The sequence below is a fragment of the Piliocolobus tephrosceles genome, chromosome 14 (assembly GCF_002776525.5).
Source record: "Piliocolobus tephrosceles isolate RC106 chromosome 14, ASM277652v3, whole genome shotgun sequence".
Classification (NCBI taxonomy): domain Eukaryota; kingdom Metazoa; phylum Chordata; class Mammalia; order Primates; family Cercopithecidae; genus Piliocolobus; species Piliocolobus tephrosceles.
This window is the reverse complement of record NC_045447.1, coordinates 64,246,734-64,266,113: the sequence shown is the minus strand read 5'-3', so window position 1 is coordinate 64,266,113 and position 19,380 is coordinate 64,246,734. Positions and strand designations below refer to the sequence as shown.

The 19,380-nt window shown below is 36.1% G+C and overlaps 1 protein-coding gene across 1 annotated transcript in view; it reads left to right on the top strand.

The window, feature by feature from the left end:
• The window catches only part of CCDC171 (coiled-coil domain containing 171), a 288,764-nt gene that overhangs the window by 97,185 nt on the left and 172,199 nt on the right, over positions 1 to 19,380 (top strand). Inside the window, exon 10 of the mRNA XM_026453886.1 lies at positions 2,360 to 2,498. Coding sequence (XP_026309671.1) covers positions 2,360 to 2,498 — 139 coding nt within the window. The remainder of the gene's footprint in view (positions 1 to 2,359; positions 2,499 to 19,380) is intronic.

The following is a 19,380-nucleotide window of genomic DNA, read 5'->3' as shown; positions in this document are numbered from 1 at the left end:
ATTCAGGAGCAGATTGTTCACTTTTCATGTAGTTGTGCGGTTTTGAGTGAGTTTCTTAATCCTGAATTCTAATTTGATTGCACTCTGGTCTGAGACAGTTTGTTGTGATTTCTGTTCTTTTACATTTGCTGAGGAGTGTTTTATTTCCAATTATATGGTCAATTTTAGAATAAGTGCGATGCGGTGTTGAGAAGAATGTATATTCTTTTGATTTGGGGTGGAGAGTTCTGTAGATGTCTATTAGGTCTACTTGGTCCAGAGCTGAGCTCAAGTCCTGGATATCCTTGTTAACCTTCTGTCTCATTGATCTGTCTAATGTTGACAGTGGGGTTTTAAAGTATCCCATTATTATTGTGTGGGAGTCTAAGTCTCTTTGTAAGTCTCTGAGAACTTGATTTATGAATCTGGGTGCTCCTGTATTGGGTGCATATATATATATAGGACAGTTAGTTCTTCTTGTTGAATTGATCCCTTTACCATTATGTAATGGCCTTCTTTGTCTCTTCTGATCTTTGTTGGTTTAACGTCTGTTTTTTCAGAGACTAGGGTTGCGACTCCTGCTTTTTTTTTTTTTTTCAGTTTGCTTGGTAGATCTTCCTCCATCCCTTTATTTTGAACCTGTGTGTGTCTCTGCATGTGAGATGGGTCTCCTGAGTACAGCACACCAATGGGTCTTGACTCTTTATGCAATTTGCCAGTCTGTGTCTTTTACTTGGGGCATTTAGCCCATTTACATGTAAGGTTAATATTGTTATGTGTGAATTTGATCCTGTCATTATGATGTTAGCTGGTTATTTTGCCCATTAATTGATGCAGGCTTGTCATAGCATTGATGGTCTTTACAATTTGGCATGTTTTTTTCAGTGGCTGGTACCAGTTGTTCCTTTCCATGTTTACTGTTTCCTTCAGGAGCTCTTGTAAGGTAGGCCTCATGGTGACAGAATCTCTCAGCATTTGCTTGTCTGTAAAATATTTTATTTCTCCTTCACTTATGAAGTTTAGTTTGGTTGAATATGAAATTCTGGTTGAAAATTCTTTTCTTTAAGAATGTTGAATATTGGCCCCCCACTCTCTTCTGGCTTGTAGGATTTCTGCCAAGAGATGTGCTATTAGTCTGATGGGCTTCCCTTTGTGGGTAACCTGACCTTTCTCTCTGGCTGCCCTTAACATTTTTTCCTTCATTTCAACCTTGGTGAATCTGAGAATTATGTGTCTTGGGGTTGCTCTTCTCGAGAAGTATCTTTATGGTGTTCTCTGTATTTCCTGAATTTGAATGTTGGCCTGCCTTTCTAGGTTGGGGAAGTTCTCCTGGATAATATCCTGAGGAGTGTTTTCCAACTTGGTTCCAGTCTCCCGTCACTTTCAGGTGCACCAATCAAATGCACGTTTGGTCTTTTCACATAGGCCCATATTTCTTGGAGGCCTTGTTCATTTCTCTCTCTCTCTCTGTATCTAGATATATATATATGCACACACACAGCCGTGTGTGTGTATGTATTATGTGTGTGTGTGTCTTATATATATATAAACGATGGGATCTCAATCTGTTACCTAGACTGAGTGCAGTGGCACAATCATAGCTCACTGCAACCTTGAACTCCTGGGCTCAGGCAGTCCTCCTGCCTCAGCCTCCTGAGAGTCTGGGACTACAGACACACACCACTGTGCCTGGCTGATATTTAAATTATTTTGTAGAAATCGAGTCTTCTTTTGTTGCCCAGGCTGATCTTAAACTCCTGGCTTGAAATGATCCTCCTGCCATAGACTGCCAAAGTGCTGGGATTATAGTTGTGAGCAGCTGCTCCTGGCCTATCTGAGCAAAACTTAAATAGGAAGGTGAATCCTTTGAAAATGAATTCATATGTCTTCAAAGTGAATGTGAATTATTTTTGATTATTCTTCCTTTTGGATCTTCCATGCCACCACACTGGTTCTACTTGCATGGACATTCAGATGTGAGACATTTGTTCCATTTTTAATGTTGTATTTTAATTTTAAAATTGTTTGGTAGTGCTGTTTTCTCATTCTTGAGATAGTCTCTGAGCTAATTGAACTATGGTAGGTGGGTTTTGCTCATCAAAAATGGTGGTGCAACCAAATCAACACTAACCAAATCTATTTTGCTTATAGCCTTGGGCATACTACAAATACCTACTATCAAAGGGGAAATAATATTGCTTTGAAGTTTTTAATTGAAGAATATGCAGTACTTTTTGTTTGAAAAAGGAAAGGCAGCCTTAAAAAGTCTTTTAGCATGAACACATGATATGTAGTATATCTGCCATATGTCTTAAAGATGTGTAATATCAGTTGATATAAGCATGTTTGAAAAACCTGCTCTGACACTTTAACTTTTCAGATTAGAAAGAGATTATTTCTCCAAAAACAAGAAACTAAATGAAGAGATCGAGGAACAGAAGAAAGTAATTATAGACCTCTCAAAGAGACTCCAGTATAATGAAAAAAGTTGCAGTGAGTTACAGGAAGAACTAGTAATGGTAAGAATAAAAAAGAAAACCCTATGGCAATCACTTTACTGGGTCATAGTTGATGTATAGCAGGGTTGTTTTTCCTTACCACATTCCATGAGATAATAGTATGAAAGTTATTTTAGTGACAAACAAAATTTCCAAAACTGGAAGTGCTGATTACATCAAAGATATACATAATGAAATCTCTCTGATTTGGAATAATTGGGGGAAACTAACTGAACTAGTAAAAACTCTGAATTATAGAATTTTCAAAAGTATATTCAAATGTTTTCATTTTTTTATTGTACATAAAACAGTGTTACTTAGATTAAGGGTGATTGGGGTTTGTAATTAACACATCTGATGATTTCAAAGACTTCCTTTTGTAATTGTTTTGTACGTGATCACTCTCTCTCCATTCTCCAGTAATCTAGCTTTTACACTATAACCAAATTTATCTTTGTAAAATATTGATCTGTTTTTGTCAACCTCTCTTTATTCAAAACTCATCAGCATGTCAGTGCCTCCCTGTTGTTTTTGAAATAACGGCCAGCTTCTTGTGTAATCTCCGGAGCTTTTCCTTTTGTCTTCATGTTAACTTTTCTACCCTATTCTTTTGCCTTTGCCCTCTATCTGTCTTGCTGCTTTAGCTTCATTATAGTGTTCCTTGTTTTCTAAACACATTTTTTCTTTTCTTTTCCTTTTTTTTTTTTAAAGATGGGGTTTCATTCACTCTGTTGCCCAGGCTAGAGTGCAGTGGTGCAACCCTAGCTTACTGTAATCTCCAACTCCTGGGCTCAAGCACTCCTCTTGCCTCAGCCCTCTGAGTAGCTGAGACTGCAGATGTGTGCCTCTGTGCCTGGCTGGTTTAAAAATTTTTTTACAGAGATGAGGTCTCGCTGTGTTGGCCAGGCTGGCACCAAACAAGCGGCCTCAAGTGGTCCTCCTGTCTTGGCCTCCCAAAATGCTGGGATTAAGGTATGAACCACTGCACTTGATCTAAACACATCTTTTCATATATTCTTCTTCTTCTTTTTTTTTTTTTTTTTGAGACGGAGTCTCGCTCTGTCCACCAGGCTGTAGTGCAGTGGCTGGATCTCAGCTCACTGCAAGCTCCGCCTTCCGGGTTCACACCATTCTCCTGCCTCAGCCTCCCAAGTAGCTGGGACTACAGGCGCCCGCCACCTCGCCCGGCTAGTTTTTTGTATTTTTTAGTAGAGACGGGGTTTCACTGGGTTAGCCAGGATGGTCTCAATCTCCTGACCTCGTGATCCACCCGTCTTGGCCTTCCAGAGTGCTGGGATTACAGGCTTGAGCCACCGTGCCCAGCCCCTTCTTTTCATATATTCTTATTTTTATTCAGGTTTTTCATTTCTTTGACCTTCAGTGACTAAAATTCTCCTTTTTGTTTCCATTGACAGATTTCTATACATCCTGTGATGCCCAGCTCTGATATCTTGCAATCTGTGAAGCTTTCTGTGATTCTGTCTTCCCCACTGTCATCCCCCTTAAGTTAAAATTCTGTGCCTCCTCAACAGTATTTCTTTAGTACTTAGTTCAGCATCTTTATCATAATACTCACCGAAATTTGGTGTGTATTATGTCTCCCAAGAGGATATGAATGCATTCAGGTTAGCTTACTTCATTTTACATACCTAGATTCCACTATAGTACTTGGCTCAATAAACATTTGTTTGATGGATTTATTTGGTTGATGCAGAATCCTCTTCTCTGCAGTTTGCTGGGGACCCCACCAGGGAGGGTGTAAAGTTTATGGTAATACCGTATTATTCTTTGTTTTGTTCTACACATACATACTTTCCTCAGAGGCTTGACTACTTCACTTTCAGTTATATTCCAAAAGTTTTAGTGATTTGGTTATTGAGGACAATGGTTATTATTCTCCTCAAAAAAGGTGGACCCTGGGTTATACTAGAATTTGGTCACTAAATCAGTGCTGCCCAGATCAAAAGCTAATAATGGGATATAGTTAAAAATCTTCAGTGTTTTGTCAGATGATCCAATATTATATACATTTTCCATTTATCTCAAGATATTTGCTGTGTTCTTATTCAGGGAATTGATATCATTGCTTGTTCTAGAAATCAGTTTGCAGTTTGGTATTTTGAATGTGATGTTTTTGAAAGTTAAGAGCCCTCTGTGTAGTCTCCTTTAGCATCTGTTCACTGTAATGTGTTATCTTAAATTTCATTGGCTGTTTTAACTCTTACCTCTTAGTTCAGGAGGTTGAATCAGTAGTGGAGAAAAATATGTCAGGGTTGTTGAGCTGAGTACTGCATTTGGTCTGCTTGCTTATTAGATATTGTACTGAATAGTTTGGAAAATAAGCCAGGGTTATAACTAAGAATGCAAGAGTTAAGACATATTCACCAACATAGGTTGCATGAATTTTCCTAATTCTGGTTTTCTAGCACTTTAGTGAGTAGATACAAAAATAAAATGAGACTAGTTTAACTCACCACAGAGCATATGCATATTTAGTGATTAAGAAATTTTACTTGGTACCAAGAGATTTTTTTTTTCTAAAACTTTTACAGAGTGATATATGGTCTCAAATAATGCAAGTGACAGCTCACCAGCAACCTATGTTTGCCTGTTGGGACCCTCTACACTCATTGTATTCATTGTATTAACCCATTAAACACTACTGTTTTGATAATGATGCTGAAAATTGTAGGCTGTTTCTTCAAAGCTTGATGGATTGCTAAAAGCAGTTGCAGATCTGTGAATAATGTAATAGCTCCTTGCCGAATGGGTTGTTTGAAAAACTTACTCAGGTTGCCAGACTAAGTGATGTACTGTTTATGTGGCTCAGACCGTTAATATGTTTCTCTTAATTTTTTCATCTCTCTTAAACTCATAGCTTTGCGTCTTATTTTCTTCCATCTTTCTCTTCTTTCTTCTTCCCTGTTAGCTTTCTTTTAACTTTTCTGTTTTATGCTTATTAGAGCTGTTGTTCTCTATTTCTTTACCTGTCCATAATATGAAATTTAAGACCTGTTTAATGAAAATGTCTTTAAATAGTAAGTACAATGTTTTTCTTTTTATAAATTACTATTCTATCACTTTTCCTAAATATATTTTTTCTTGTACATATTCCTTTATTGACTTTCCTCAGTAGATTAGTGGCCTTTGGGGGAAAGAAGGCTTGAAAAATTTATCTTGAAAGGTGTTTCTGCCAAATTAAAATTTTAAGCCCTAAGAAATGAAATTTTTCTAGTTCTGCATTCACAGTCTTGCTGTTATTTGTGCTTTGAATTCACAATTGTTGTTGACTGAAGAGAGAATGACTTATGAGGAAGATTTTCCCTTTCACTTTTAGAAATGAAATTGTTTTAATGACATGCCATGATTTTACATACCCTAGTGTGTCTTTTTTACAGTTATATTTCTTTTGAGCATAATAGTTTTAGTATTTTACAGACTATAGATGGGAAGCATAAATCACCGACAGGTAAGTTTTCTTCCCCTTTGAGGTACAAGCTTGTTTTCTAGTTTAGGTCAGGTTCATGGCCATTATTTAAGTCTTGGTCTTTATTTTCTCTGTTACATTGCAAAAGAAAGTTAAAGTCACTATCCTCTGTAGGTTTACTTGTGAGATCAAGGTGTTATTAATAAGATACAAAGACTTGAGGAATTTTGAGACTTATAGATAACTTTGTATGTGTTAGTACAGCATAGCCTTATGCTGTATCCTGGGCTAGATATAGCAGCAGAGCTGTTAGAGGCTTTAGAGATCATCTAGCCCAGGATACAGAAAGTCTTAAAACACTACTTGGAAAGTGATAGCTCCCCTGTTTCGAGAGAGATATTATATAAATATAAAACATAATTTTGGAAAACTCTAAACTGAATATGTTGTCTTTTGTGGGTTTTTAATAAATATAAACCTGCCAACTTTAATTGTACTTTATTTATTTTTAAATGACCCAAAATAATTGTATTAATACGTATTTGTAGAGTACACTGTGATGTTTTGATATATACAACATAAAGTGATCAGATCTGGGTAATTACTATATTATCTCAAACATTTATCATTTCTTTGTATTCTAATTATACTTTTATATTAATGAAATTACTTCTATTCAATATATAGATTTAAAAGATATAACTAGTAAATTAATGGTATATAATTATTATTTTGAATGTCATAGAATTAGTAGGATTTCAACATAGGACATCCAAGGACTTAACAAATTTATTTTCATGTTTACGTGAAGATGTGAACACAGAATATGAAACTTGACAGAATTTGACTATAAAAAATTTTGATTGGAAATTGAGCTTTTAGTTTCAAAATCTATGAATTTAATAATGATTTAATCAACTACTAAATAAAACTGAATTTCTAGTTTAAGGTGCTTAGTGATCATGCTTATTAAAGTCCATCTGAGGCTCAACAGATCCAGCTGGGTCTTTTAGACATTACTGTGAGTTTTATATCTGCTTCTCTTGAAGCAGGGGAGCTTTCATTTTCAAATTGGTATTATTAGAACTTGCTCTGTGCTTTCCTCAATGAAATTTTCTTGACTCCGTCATTTCTTGAGATTTGTTTTTCTGCCACTCAGTAATATTTAGTTACAGCTCTAGGAGAGACTTTATATTGAAAAGGGAATTCTAGTTCTCATGAGGTTTTGTTCAAAGAATGTTTTATTCTCTAAAGAACTTGTGATTGAAAATGGTCAAGTGTATATTTTTTCCCAATACTTTTGGGGGCTTAACTGATTATATAATAATAATGATTGCCAGCATTAAATATGATTTTGGAAAGTGTTTTGATGGTTATGCTTTGTGGTGAAGGTAATATTTCTTGATAATATTTTTACTTCCAATGAACTATTAGGTTTGCTTTAGAAGAACATGTTTCTGATTTTGTAGGAGGTTTTCAAAACTAATGGGCTAATAAATATGCTATTCCAAATTTTTAATAAAAAATGATTGATTCTTGTTTTGCACCAAGAATAGGAGTAGTATTTATACATAGGCATTGTTTTTGCTAATATAAGTATCACTCTCCGTTTCTTTTAGTGGCCCTTAAGTTTTAATTCTAATAAATAATATTCATCATGTATGAGTCTTTGTGTATTTAAATATTCCTTTTAGGTGGCTGACTTCCTAGATTTATGGTATAGGCATAAAACTTTTGCATTAAGCCTTTTGAAATTTATTTCTATGCAAATTAGTAAATTTTGAAAATCCAAATCTCATTTTTCACCTGGGAAAAAATAAAATGGTATTGTGTACGTATGTGTGTGAGAGAGACAGAGAGCAAGAGATCGCGAGAGAAATGTTTATATGTTAAGGCCCCTATTCAGATTGAAAGGTAGCATCTGCTGAAAAATAAACTGATTGTTAAAGCTAAGTAAAGAAGGGTAATATTTTATTATGTGAGATAAGCAAGTGGGATCATGGAATACTGACATCCTTGGAAGCGGCATAGGTAAACAAGGTGGTAGGGAACTAAGAGACTAGCTGTCATTAATATGATCAAGGAAAAGCTGCTGATGGTGATGATAACAAAAACTATCCACACCTCCTTAAGCCCATACAAATGCATTGTGCATATAATGGTAACTAGGTACAAGATATGATGAAAAGGTGATCTGTAAGGGTAAAAGTATGTAATGAAGATTATAGGCTCTGATGCTTCCTTGTTTTTACTTAGAATTTCTTCATAATTGCTTAACATATATTTAAATAAAAAACGTAAAAGTTTTACTTGAGTTCAAAAATGTTCAGAAATTATAAGCACTATATATTAGTTGCAAAAGTTCAACCTATGTCTAAAATGCTTATTTCATTAAAAAAATACCCATTGACTAAAGCCTTTTTTAAACCTATTTGTTTTTTCTATTATTTAACCTTATTAAAATTGCCCTTCATTGTTTTTATTGTTATTTATGACGTGAGTCAACTTTTTCCATAGCAGATCAGTAAGACCCATTTACCAATTTTTAAATATAAATATTTATATATAGTTTTTATATGTTTCTTCAAAGGCTTGCAATAGAAATTTTTATTTACATGCCTTTCTATTTGTGATACTCATGTTGAGTGAGCAAAAAAGTGTGGGATGAGGTTTTGAAGGATCATAAAAAGAGAGGATGATTATGAAACAAATAAAAAAGAATGACATGTTAGATTAAGCCAGAAATGCATTCAGTTCAGCAGTGTGAGAGGTATAGTGTCCCAAGGTGCAAATAAAGGTCGTTTGTTATTTCATTTTTCTTTCTGGTTAAAGATACTTTTTAACCAACATTGACTCCTCTTTCATAATACATTAATATTTGTCAATCACAACATATTCTGAACTTTCTTTGAATATTTTGGTATTTTTAGTCCCCTGTTTACACTGGTTGTAGATTCATCACAGCATCTAAAGTAGTCCTTGGGTCATGTTGGGTGGTGAGTAAATGCTCATCTAAACATCATCTGGTTAGCCAGCATAGCATTAGGGGACCTGTAATCCTAGGGCAGCGCATTCCATATGTGAGTTTTGTCTGAGGCAAAGAAGTGAGTCCCTTTATCCTACAGTTCTTTTAAATTTCTGGGTATGTTTAGAATTATAGCGTTTGTTGAGTCAACAATTTATCATTAACCTAAACTTATTCTTTATGACAAAATATATTAATAAAAAAGTAGAAACAATATTTTATCTTCAATTAGTACTTTGTTTTCAGCTCAACAGTTTTGTTTATTTAGCTAATGGATTCTGTTTTCATTCTCAAATTCCTTGTATATTAAAAGGTTGTTAAGAGAACTAGCAGCTTTGGGAACAAAATTTGAATATAAGCATAGACCAGATGTGGTGGCTGACACTTATAATCCCAGGACTTTGAGAGTCTGAAATGGGAGGAAGGTTGAGCCCAGGAGTTTGAGACCAGCCTGAGCAACAAACGTAGTGAGACTCCCATATCTACAAAAAAATTAAAAAATTAGCTGGACATGGTGGCGTGTGCCTGTAGTTCTCAGCTACTTGGGAGGCTGAGATGGGAGGATCACTTGAGCCTGGGAGATTGAGGCTGCAGTGAGCCATGATTACGCCAGTGCACGCTAGCCTGGGGCACAAAGTGAGACCCTGTCTCAAAAAAAAAAAAAAAGATGAATATAACCACAATCCGGCACTTAAAAAACAAAGCAAAATCTTGACACTTTTACTGTATGTGTGAAGAGTGGAAGCTTCGTTAATAAAACTGAAACAATTTGTTAGTAAAAAAACTTATCAACTGTAAAACAAGTTAATAATGTAATTATTAAATTTAAGCTAACTGCCTACTGGCTATATTATTTGTAAGACTATTAGGCAGACATCTCTGTAGAATGATGTGAAAATTATAATATTAATAATTATAAATGTAATAGTAATTTTCAGGTAGATGAACATTAGCTTCTTTTTAAGCCTGATGAGTGGGTAAATCTCTTTTTTGCTCTTTGAAAAATTTTATACTGTTCAATCTTTTCTGCCTAGTTTGACCCTAATTTTGATCTTAAATTATAATAAATTTAAGATTTAAAGTGTGGAAATATTAGCTCATATTTTGGTTAAGATTGAGCCCTATACTTGAAAGAGAATTATTTTTGAACTAGGAATTTAATTGAACCTTGATATTAAGCTCACTCCAAGTATGCAGTTTATTTGGCTTTCTATACATATATTCCTGTAAATTTTTATACCTTGGTATTAATGGGGATTTCAGTCAGCTGGCATAATAGAAAGAACATAAATTTTGGAGACATATTGATGTGGGTTTTAATCCCAGGCCTACCTCATTTTAGTTGTGTGACTTTAGTGATATTCTTCCTCTGGATCCATTTACTCGTTTGTAAAATGGTGCTAACAATCTCAGTCATGCAGGGTTTTTGATGAGCATTAAAGATAATATATGTATCAGGAGAATGGCTTGAACCCGGGAGGAAGAGCTTGCATTGAGCCGAGATTGCGCCACTGCGCTCTAGCCTGGGCGACAGAGCAAGACTCTGTCTCAAAAAAAAAAAAAAAAAAAAAAAAAAGAAAAAGATAATATATGTATCAAAATAGCAGAGGATGGAAAAAATATATCATGCACCCAATTAAAAAAAAAAAGAACTGGAGTGGATGTACTGACAGCAGACAAAATAGACTTTAGAATAAAAATGTTACTAGAGATAAAGAGGGACACCTCATGTCGTTAAAAGGATCAATCCACCAGAACGATCCAACAATTATAAACACGTATACACCCAATAACAGAGCTCCAAACTATTTGAAGAAAAACCTGACATAATTGAAGGGAGAAACAGACAACAATAATATTTCGGGGCTTCAGTACCCCACTTTCAGTAATGAGTAGAACAACAAGGAAGAATATCAACAAATAAATAGAAGACTCAACAGTACTGTAAACAAATTAGACCTTACAGATATCTATAGAACACCACACCCATTAGCAAAAGAACACACATTCTTCTCAAGTGTACATGAAATATTCTTGTGGAATGATCATATGCTAGGCCATGAAACAAGCCTCAATAAATTTAAAAGGATTGAAATCATACAAAGTGTCTTCTCTGACCATAATGAAATCAAATTAGAAATCAATAACAGAAGGCAAGAGGAAAAATTCACAAATATGTGAAAATTAGATAACGCACTCCTAAATAACCAACAAGTCTAAAAGAAATCACAAAGGAATTAGAAAACACTTTGAGATCAGTGAAATAAGAAGACAACATACCAAACTTTGTGGGATGCAGCTAACACTATGCTTAAGAGGGAAACTTATAGCCATAGTCATCTATATTAAAAAAAAAATAGTGGGGCATGGTGGTCCATGCCTGCAGTTCCTAGCTACTGGGAAGGCTGAGGTGGATTTCTTGAGTCCAAGAGTTTGAGGTCAGCCTGGGCAACATAGCGAGACCCCTATCTCTTAAAAAAAAAAAATTCTCAAATCCGTAATCTAACATTTCATGGTAAGAAAAGAGAAAAAGAAGAGCAAACTAAACCAAAACAAGTGGAGGAAAAGAAACGGTAAAGACTAACAAGGAAATAAAATAGAGAATTTTTTAAAAATAGAGGAAATCAGTGAAACCAAAAGTTGATTCTTTGAAAAGATAACTAAATTGATAACGCTTAGTTACACTCATAAAAATAAAGAGAAGAGATTCAAATTATTGAAATCATGAATGAAAGGGGGATATAACTACTGACCACACAGAAATAGAAATAATTGTGAGAAAATACTCTGAAAAACTGTATGCCAACAAATTAGATAATTTAGAATGGACAAATATCTAGAAAGACACAAATTATCAAAACTGGTTAAGAAGAAATATAAAATTGGCTGGGCACAGTGGCTTACCCCTGTAATCCTAACACTTGGGAGGCCAAGGCAGGCAGGTCACGAGGTCAGGAGTTCGCGACCAGTCTCGTCAACATAGTGAAACCCTGTCTCTACTGACAATACAAAAATTAGCAGGGCATGGTGGCGCATGCCTGTAGTCCTAACTACTTGGGAGTCTGAGGCAAGAGCATCGCTTGAACCTGGGAGGCAGAGGTTGTGGTGATCGAAGATGGCGCCATTGCACTCCAGCCTGGACAACAGAGCAAGACTCTGTCGAAAGAAAGAAAGAGAGAGAGAGAGAGAGGGAGGGAGGGAGGGAAAATCAATGCTATAGCAGGATGTCTTAGAATATCAAAATGCAAAGTAAAAAAAATCAAAAGAGATTGGATTAGTAATCAAAATAACTCCCACAAAGAAAAGCCCAGGCCTAGATAGCTTCACTGGTAAATTTATTTAAATGTTTAAGAAAAATTACCACCAATTCTTCGTACTTTTTTTCAAAAATAGAAGCAGAGATAACACTTCCCATATAATTCTGTGAAGTATTATTACCTTGATACAAAAGCCATATATACCAAAAGAAAACTGCAGACTAGTATCCATTTTGAATGTAGATGCTAAAATTCTCAAAACTTTACTAGCAAGCTGAATCCAGCAAGATATAAAAAAGATATTACAACATGATGAAGTGGGATTTATCTCAGGAATATAATACTAATTAACACCTGAAAATCAACTAATGTAATAAATGATGGGTGTCAATTTTAGATCTTTCCTGCTTTCTCTTGTGGGCATTTAGTGCTATAAATTTCCCTCTACACACTACTTTAAATGTGTCCCAGAGATTCTGGTACGTTGTGTCTTTGTTCTCATTGGTTTCAAAGAACATCTTTATTTCTGCCTTCATTTCATTATTTACCCAGTAGTCATTCAGAAGCAGGTTGTTCAGTTTCCATGTAGTTGAGCAGTTTTGAGTGAGTTTCTTAATCCTGAGTTTCTAGTTTGATCCCACTGTGGTCTGAGAGACAGTTGGTTAAAATTTCTGTTCTTTCACATTTGCTGAGGAGTGCTTTACTTCCAACTGTGTGGTCAATTTTGGAATAAGTGCGATGTGGTGCTGAGAAAAATATATATTCTGTTGATTTGGGGTGGAGAGTTCTGTAGATGTCTATTAGCTCCGCTTGGTGCAGAGCTGAGTTCAATTCCTGGATATCCATGTTAACTTTCTGTCTCGTTGATCTGTCTAATGTTGACAGTGGGGTTTTAAAGTCTCCCATTATTATTGTGTGGGAGTCTAAGTCTCTTTGTAAGTCTCTAAGAACTTGCTTTATGAATCTGAGTGCTCCTGTATTGGGTGCATATATATTTAGGATAGTTAGCTCTTCCTGGTGAATTGATCCCTTTACCATTATGTAATGGCCTTCTTTGTCTCTTTTGATCTTTGTTCGTTTAAAGTCTGTTTTATCAGAGACTAGGATAGCAACCCCTGCCTTTTTTTGTTTTCTATTTGCTTGGTAGATCTTCCTCCATCCCTTTATTTTGAGCCTATATGTGTCTCTGCATGTGAGATGGGTTTCCTGAATACAGCACACTGATGTGTCTTGACTCTTTATCCAATTTGCCAGTCTAAAAATCAGTGAATCCAGGAGCTGTTTTTTCAAAAAGATCAACAAAATTGGTAGACTGCTAGCAAGACTAATAAAGAAGAAAAGAGAGAAGAATCAAATAGAAGCAATAAAAAATGATAAAGGGGATATCACCACCGATCCCACAGAAATACAAACTACCATCGGAGAATACTATAAACACCTCTATGCAAATAAACTAGAAAATCTAGAAGAAATGGATAAATTCCTTGACACATACACCCTCCCAAGACTAATCCAGGAAGAAGTTGAATCTCTGAATAGACCAATAACAGGCTCTGAAATTGAGGCAATAATTAATAGCCTACCTACCAAAAGAAGTCCAGGACCAGACAGATTCATAGCCGAATTCTACCAGAGGTACAAGGAGGAGCTGGTACCATTCCTTCTGAAACTATTCCGATCAATGGAAAAAGAGGGAATCCTCCCTAACTCATTTTATGAGGCCAGGATCATCCTGATACCAAAGCCTGGCAGAGACACAACAAAAAAAGAATTTTAGGCCAATATCCCTGATGAACATCGATGCAAAAATCCTCAATAAAATACTGGCAAACCGAATCCAGCAACACATCAAAAAGCTGATCCACCATGATCAAGTGGGCTTCATCCCTGGGATGCAAGGCTGGTTCAACATACGCAAATCAATAAACGTAATCCAGCATGTAAACAGAACCAACAACAAAAACCACATGATTATCTCAATAGATGCAGAAAAGGCCTTTGACAAAATTCAACAGTTCTTCATGCTAAAAACTCTCAATAAATTAGGACTTGATGGGATGTATCTCAAAATAATAAGAGCTATTCATGACAAACCCACAGCCAATATCATACTGAATGGGCAAAAACTGGAAGCATTCCCTTTGAAAATGGCACAAGACAGGGATGCCCTCTGTCGCCACTCCTATTCAACATAGTGTTGGAAGTTCTGGCCAGGAGAATCAGGCAGGAGAAAGAAGTAAAGGGTATTCCATTAGGAAAAGAAGAAGTCAAATTGTCCCTGTTTGCAGATGACATTATTGTATATCTAGAAAACCCCATCGTCTCAGCCCAAAATCTCCTTAAGCTGATAAGCAACTTCAGGATACAAAATCAGGATACAAAATCAATATGCAAAAGTCACAAGCATTCTTATACACCAGTAACAGACAAACAGAGAGCCAAATCATGAGTGAAATCCCATTCACAATTGCTTCAAAGAGAATAAAATACTTAGGAATCCAACTTACAAGAGATGTGAAGGGCCTCTTCAGGGAGAACTACAAACCATGCTCAACGAAATAAAAGAGGACACAAACAAGTGGAAGAACATTCCATGCTCAATATCATGAAAATGGCCATACTGCCCAAGGTAGTTTATAGATTCAATGCCATCCCCATTAAGCTACCAATGACTTTCTCCACAGAATCGAAAAAAAACTACTTTAAAGTTCATATGGAACCAGAAAGGAGTCCACATTGCCAAGTCAATCCTAAGCCAAAAGAACAAAGCTGGAGGCATCACGCCACCTGACTTCAAACTATACTACAAGGCTACAGTAACCAAAACAGCATGGTACTGGTACCAAAACAGAGATACAGACTAATGGAACAGAACAGAGCCCTCAGAAATAATACCATACATCTACAACTATCTGATCTTTGACAAACCTGACAAAAACAAGATATGGGGAAAGGATTCCCTATTGAATAAATTGTGCTGGGAAAACTGGGTAGCCATATGTAGAAAGCCGAAACTGGATCCCTTCCTTACACTTTATACAAAAATTAATTCAAGATGGATTAAAGACTTAAATGTTAGACCTAAAACCATAAAAGTCCTAGAAGAAAACCTAGGCAATACCATTCAGGACATACTCATGGGCGAGGGCTTCATGACTAAAACACCAAAAGCAATGGCAATGAAAGCCAAAATTGACAAATGGGATCTAATTAAACTAAAGACCTTCTGCACAGCAAAAGAACCTACCATCAGAGTGAACAGGCAACCTACAGAATGGGAGAAAATTTTGCAAACTACTCATCTGACAAAGGGCTAATATCCAGAATCTACAAAGAACTCAAACAAATTTACAGGAAAAAAACAACCCCATCAACAAGTGGGCAAAGGATATAAACAGACACTTCTCAAAATAAGACATTTATGCAGCCAACAGACACATGAAAAAATGCTCATCATCACTTGCCATCAGAAAAATGCAAATCAAAACCACAGTGAGATGCCATCTCACACCAGTTAGAATGGAGATCATTAAAAAGTCAGGAAACAACAGGTGCTGGAGAGGATGTGGAGAAATAGGAACACTTTTACACTGTTGATGGGACTGTAAACTGGTTCAACCATTGTGGAAGACAGTGTGGCAATTCCTCAGGGATCTAGAACTAGAAATACCATTTGACCCAGCCATCCCATTACTGGGTATATACCCAAAGGATTATAAATCATGCTGCTGTAAAGACACATACGTTTATTGCGGCACTATTCGCAATAGCAAAGACTTGGAACCAACCCAAATGTCCATCAATGATAGACTGGATTAAGAAAATGTGGCATATATACACCATGGAATACTATGCAGCCATAAAAAAGGATGAGTTCATGTCTTTTGCAGGGACACGGATGAAGTTGGGAACCGTCGTTCTCAGCCAACTATCTCAAGGATAGAAAACCAAACACTGCATGTTCTCACTTATAGGTGGGAATTGAACAATGAGAACACTGGACACAGGAAGGGGAACATCACATACTGGGGCCTGTTGTGGGATGGAGGGGGAAGGATAGCATTAGGAGATATACCTAATGTAAATGACGAGTTAATGGGTGCAGCACACCAACATGGCACATGTATACATCTGTAACAAACCTGCATGTTGTGCACATGTACCCTAGAACTTAAAATATAATTTAAAAAAAATGACGGAAGCCAAATGATGATCTCAATAGACACAGAAAAACATTTGATAAAATGCAGCATCCTTTTATGATAAAAATGCTCAACAAACTAAGAATAGAAGGAAAATTCCTCCTCATCCTCCTGAAGAGCATCTATGGAAAACCTACATCTAACATCACAGTTAATGGTGAAAGACTGAATACTTTCACCGTAAGATTAGGAATAAGACAAGGATGCACACTCTCACCATGTCTCTTCAACATTCTACTGGAGGTTCTAGCTAATGGTGTTAGGCAAGAAAAAGAAATGAAAGGCATCAGTTTTGGAAAGGAAGAAGTAAATTGTCTATTTGCAGATGACATAATCCTGGAAATATTAGAAAATCCTAAGGAATCCACATACACACAGAAAATTATTAGAGCTAATAAATTAGTTTAGCAGAGTTGTAGGATACAATACAAGATCCATTTAGGAAAGCAGCTGTATTTCTGTAACTAGCAATGAGCAATCGAAAAATAAAATTAAGGAAACAATTCTATTGACAATAATAAAGAATGTAATACTTAGGCATAATTTGACAAAAGAAGCATAAAAGTTGTCTGCTGAAAAACTGCAATTTATCACGGAAAGAAATTAAACAAGGTTGAAATGAAAAATTTCTCATGTTCATGTAATAGTTAATACTGTTCATGTAATAGTTAATACTGGTAAGATATTAATACTCCCCAAATTGATCGTTTAATGCAATCTCCATCAAAATCTCAGTTGACTTTTTGGAAGAGAGCTATGCTTACCACTGTAACACCAATGAACTTTTAGTTGTCTTTTTGCAGAAATTAACAAGCAGATTCTAAAATACATATGGAAATATAAGGGGGCTCAGCACAGTGGCTCATGCCTGTAATCCCAGCACTTTGGGAGGCCGAGGCAGGTGGATCACTTGAGGTCTGGAGTTTGAGACCAGCCTGGCCAACATGGTGAAACCCTGTCTCTACTAAAAATACGAAAATTAGCCAGGTGAAATGGCACGTGTCTGTAGTTCCAGCTACGCAGGAGGCTGAGGCATGAGAATTACTTGAATCCAGGAGCTGGAGGTTGCAGTGAGTGAAGATCATACTACTGTACTCTAGCCTGGGTGACAGAGTGAGACTCAGTCTCAAAAGAAGTATAAGGGACTTTGAATAGCCAAAATAATCTTGAAAAAGAAGAATAAAGTTGGAGTAGTAACATGCTCCAATTTTAAAGCTAACCACAAAGCTACAGTAGTCAAGATAGTATGGTACTAGCATAATGATTTACATATATATCAATGGACCAGAATTGAGAATCTAGAAAAAAATCCCTCACGATTATGTTTAGTTGATTTTCAAAAAGGGTGTCAAGTCAATTCAGTGGAAGAAAGAATCGTATTTTTCAACACATGGTGCTGAGGGAACTGGATATCCACATTCAAACACCGAAGAATGAATTGACTTCAGCCTGGGCAACAGAGGGAAACTCCGTCTCAAAACAAGAAAAACAAAAAAATTGAGAATGGTGATTCTTTAGGCCTTGGGGGTAGTAGTGGGAGAATGGGGAGTGAGAGTCAGTTGGGGTGGCACATCTTTTCGTAGGGACAACACTATTCTAAATTTAGATTGTGGTTATGGTTGTACAACCCCGTGAAAATACTAAACACATTAAATTAAACACTTTAATTGGGTGAGTTGTATGTCAATTATATCTCAGTCAAGTTTAAAAAAATATATAAAGTTACCACAATTAAGAGTTTGTTACTGACAAAATAATGGAGAAAGCGATGAAACAGAGTAGAGAGTTCAAAAATGGCTATCAGTATGTATGAGAATTTGATATATGATAATGTTGGTATGCCAAATCAATGTTTAGAGATAGATTATCTCACAAATAGTTTCTAGACAACTTGTTATATTATAATGATAAACAATATGACTAAACCCCTGATGCATTGCTTATACTAAACAAATTTTAGATTGATCAAAGAGCCATAAAAGAGGAAAATGAAAAAGCGCTGGAAGAAAAATGGAATTGTGGCCGGGCGCGGTGGCTCAAGCCTGTAATCCCAGCACTTTGGGAGGCCGAAGTGGGTGGATCCCAAGGTCAGGAGATCGAGACCATCCTGGCTAACATGGTGAAACCCCGTCTCTACTAAAAATATAAAAAAATTAGCTGGGCGTGGTGGCAGGCGCTTGCAGTCCCAGCTACTCGGGAGGCTGAGGCAGGAAAATGGCGTGAACCCGGGAGGTGGAGTTTGCAGTGAGCCGAGATCGCGCCACTGCACTCCAGCCTGGGCGACAGAGCGAGACTCTGCCTCAAAAAAAAAAAAAAAAAAAAAACACATGGAATTGTTCTGTCATCTTGGAGTAAAAGGAAAATATGACATAAAACTCAGAAGTCCTAAAGCATGCTATTGATTTGCACACTCGATCACTTGAAAAATATGATTTATAATATAAATATATATAATATATTATATAAAAATATAACATATAATATATATTATATAAAAATACAAAAATATATAAAATATATTAAATACATATAAATATATCACTTGAAAAATATAATTTTGTTTTAAGATGGCAAATAGAAATGAGAAAAAATGATTTGCAATATGTAACAAAAAGATTGCTTTTATAATTTACACAGCACTTTTTTTTTTTAATTATTCTTTAAGTTCTAGGGTACATGTGCATAACGTGCAGGTTTGTTACATATGTATACATGTGCCATGTTGGTGTGCTGCACCCATCAACTCGTCAGCACCCATCAATTCATCATTTATATCAGGTATGACTCCCAATGCAATCCCTCCCCTTCTCCCCCCTCCCCATGATAGGCCCCATTGTGTGATGTTCCCCTTCCCGAGTCCAAGTGAGCTCATTGTTCAGTTCCCACCTATGAGTGAGAACATGCGGTGTTTGGTTTTCTCTTCTTGTGATAGTTTGCTAAGAACGATGGTTTCCAGCTGCATCCATGTCCCTACAAAGGACGCAAACTCATC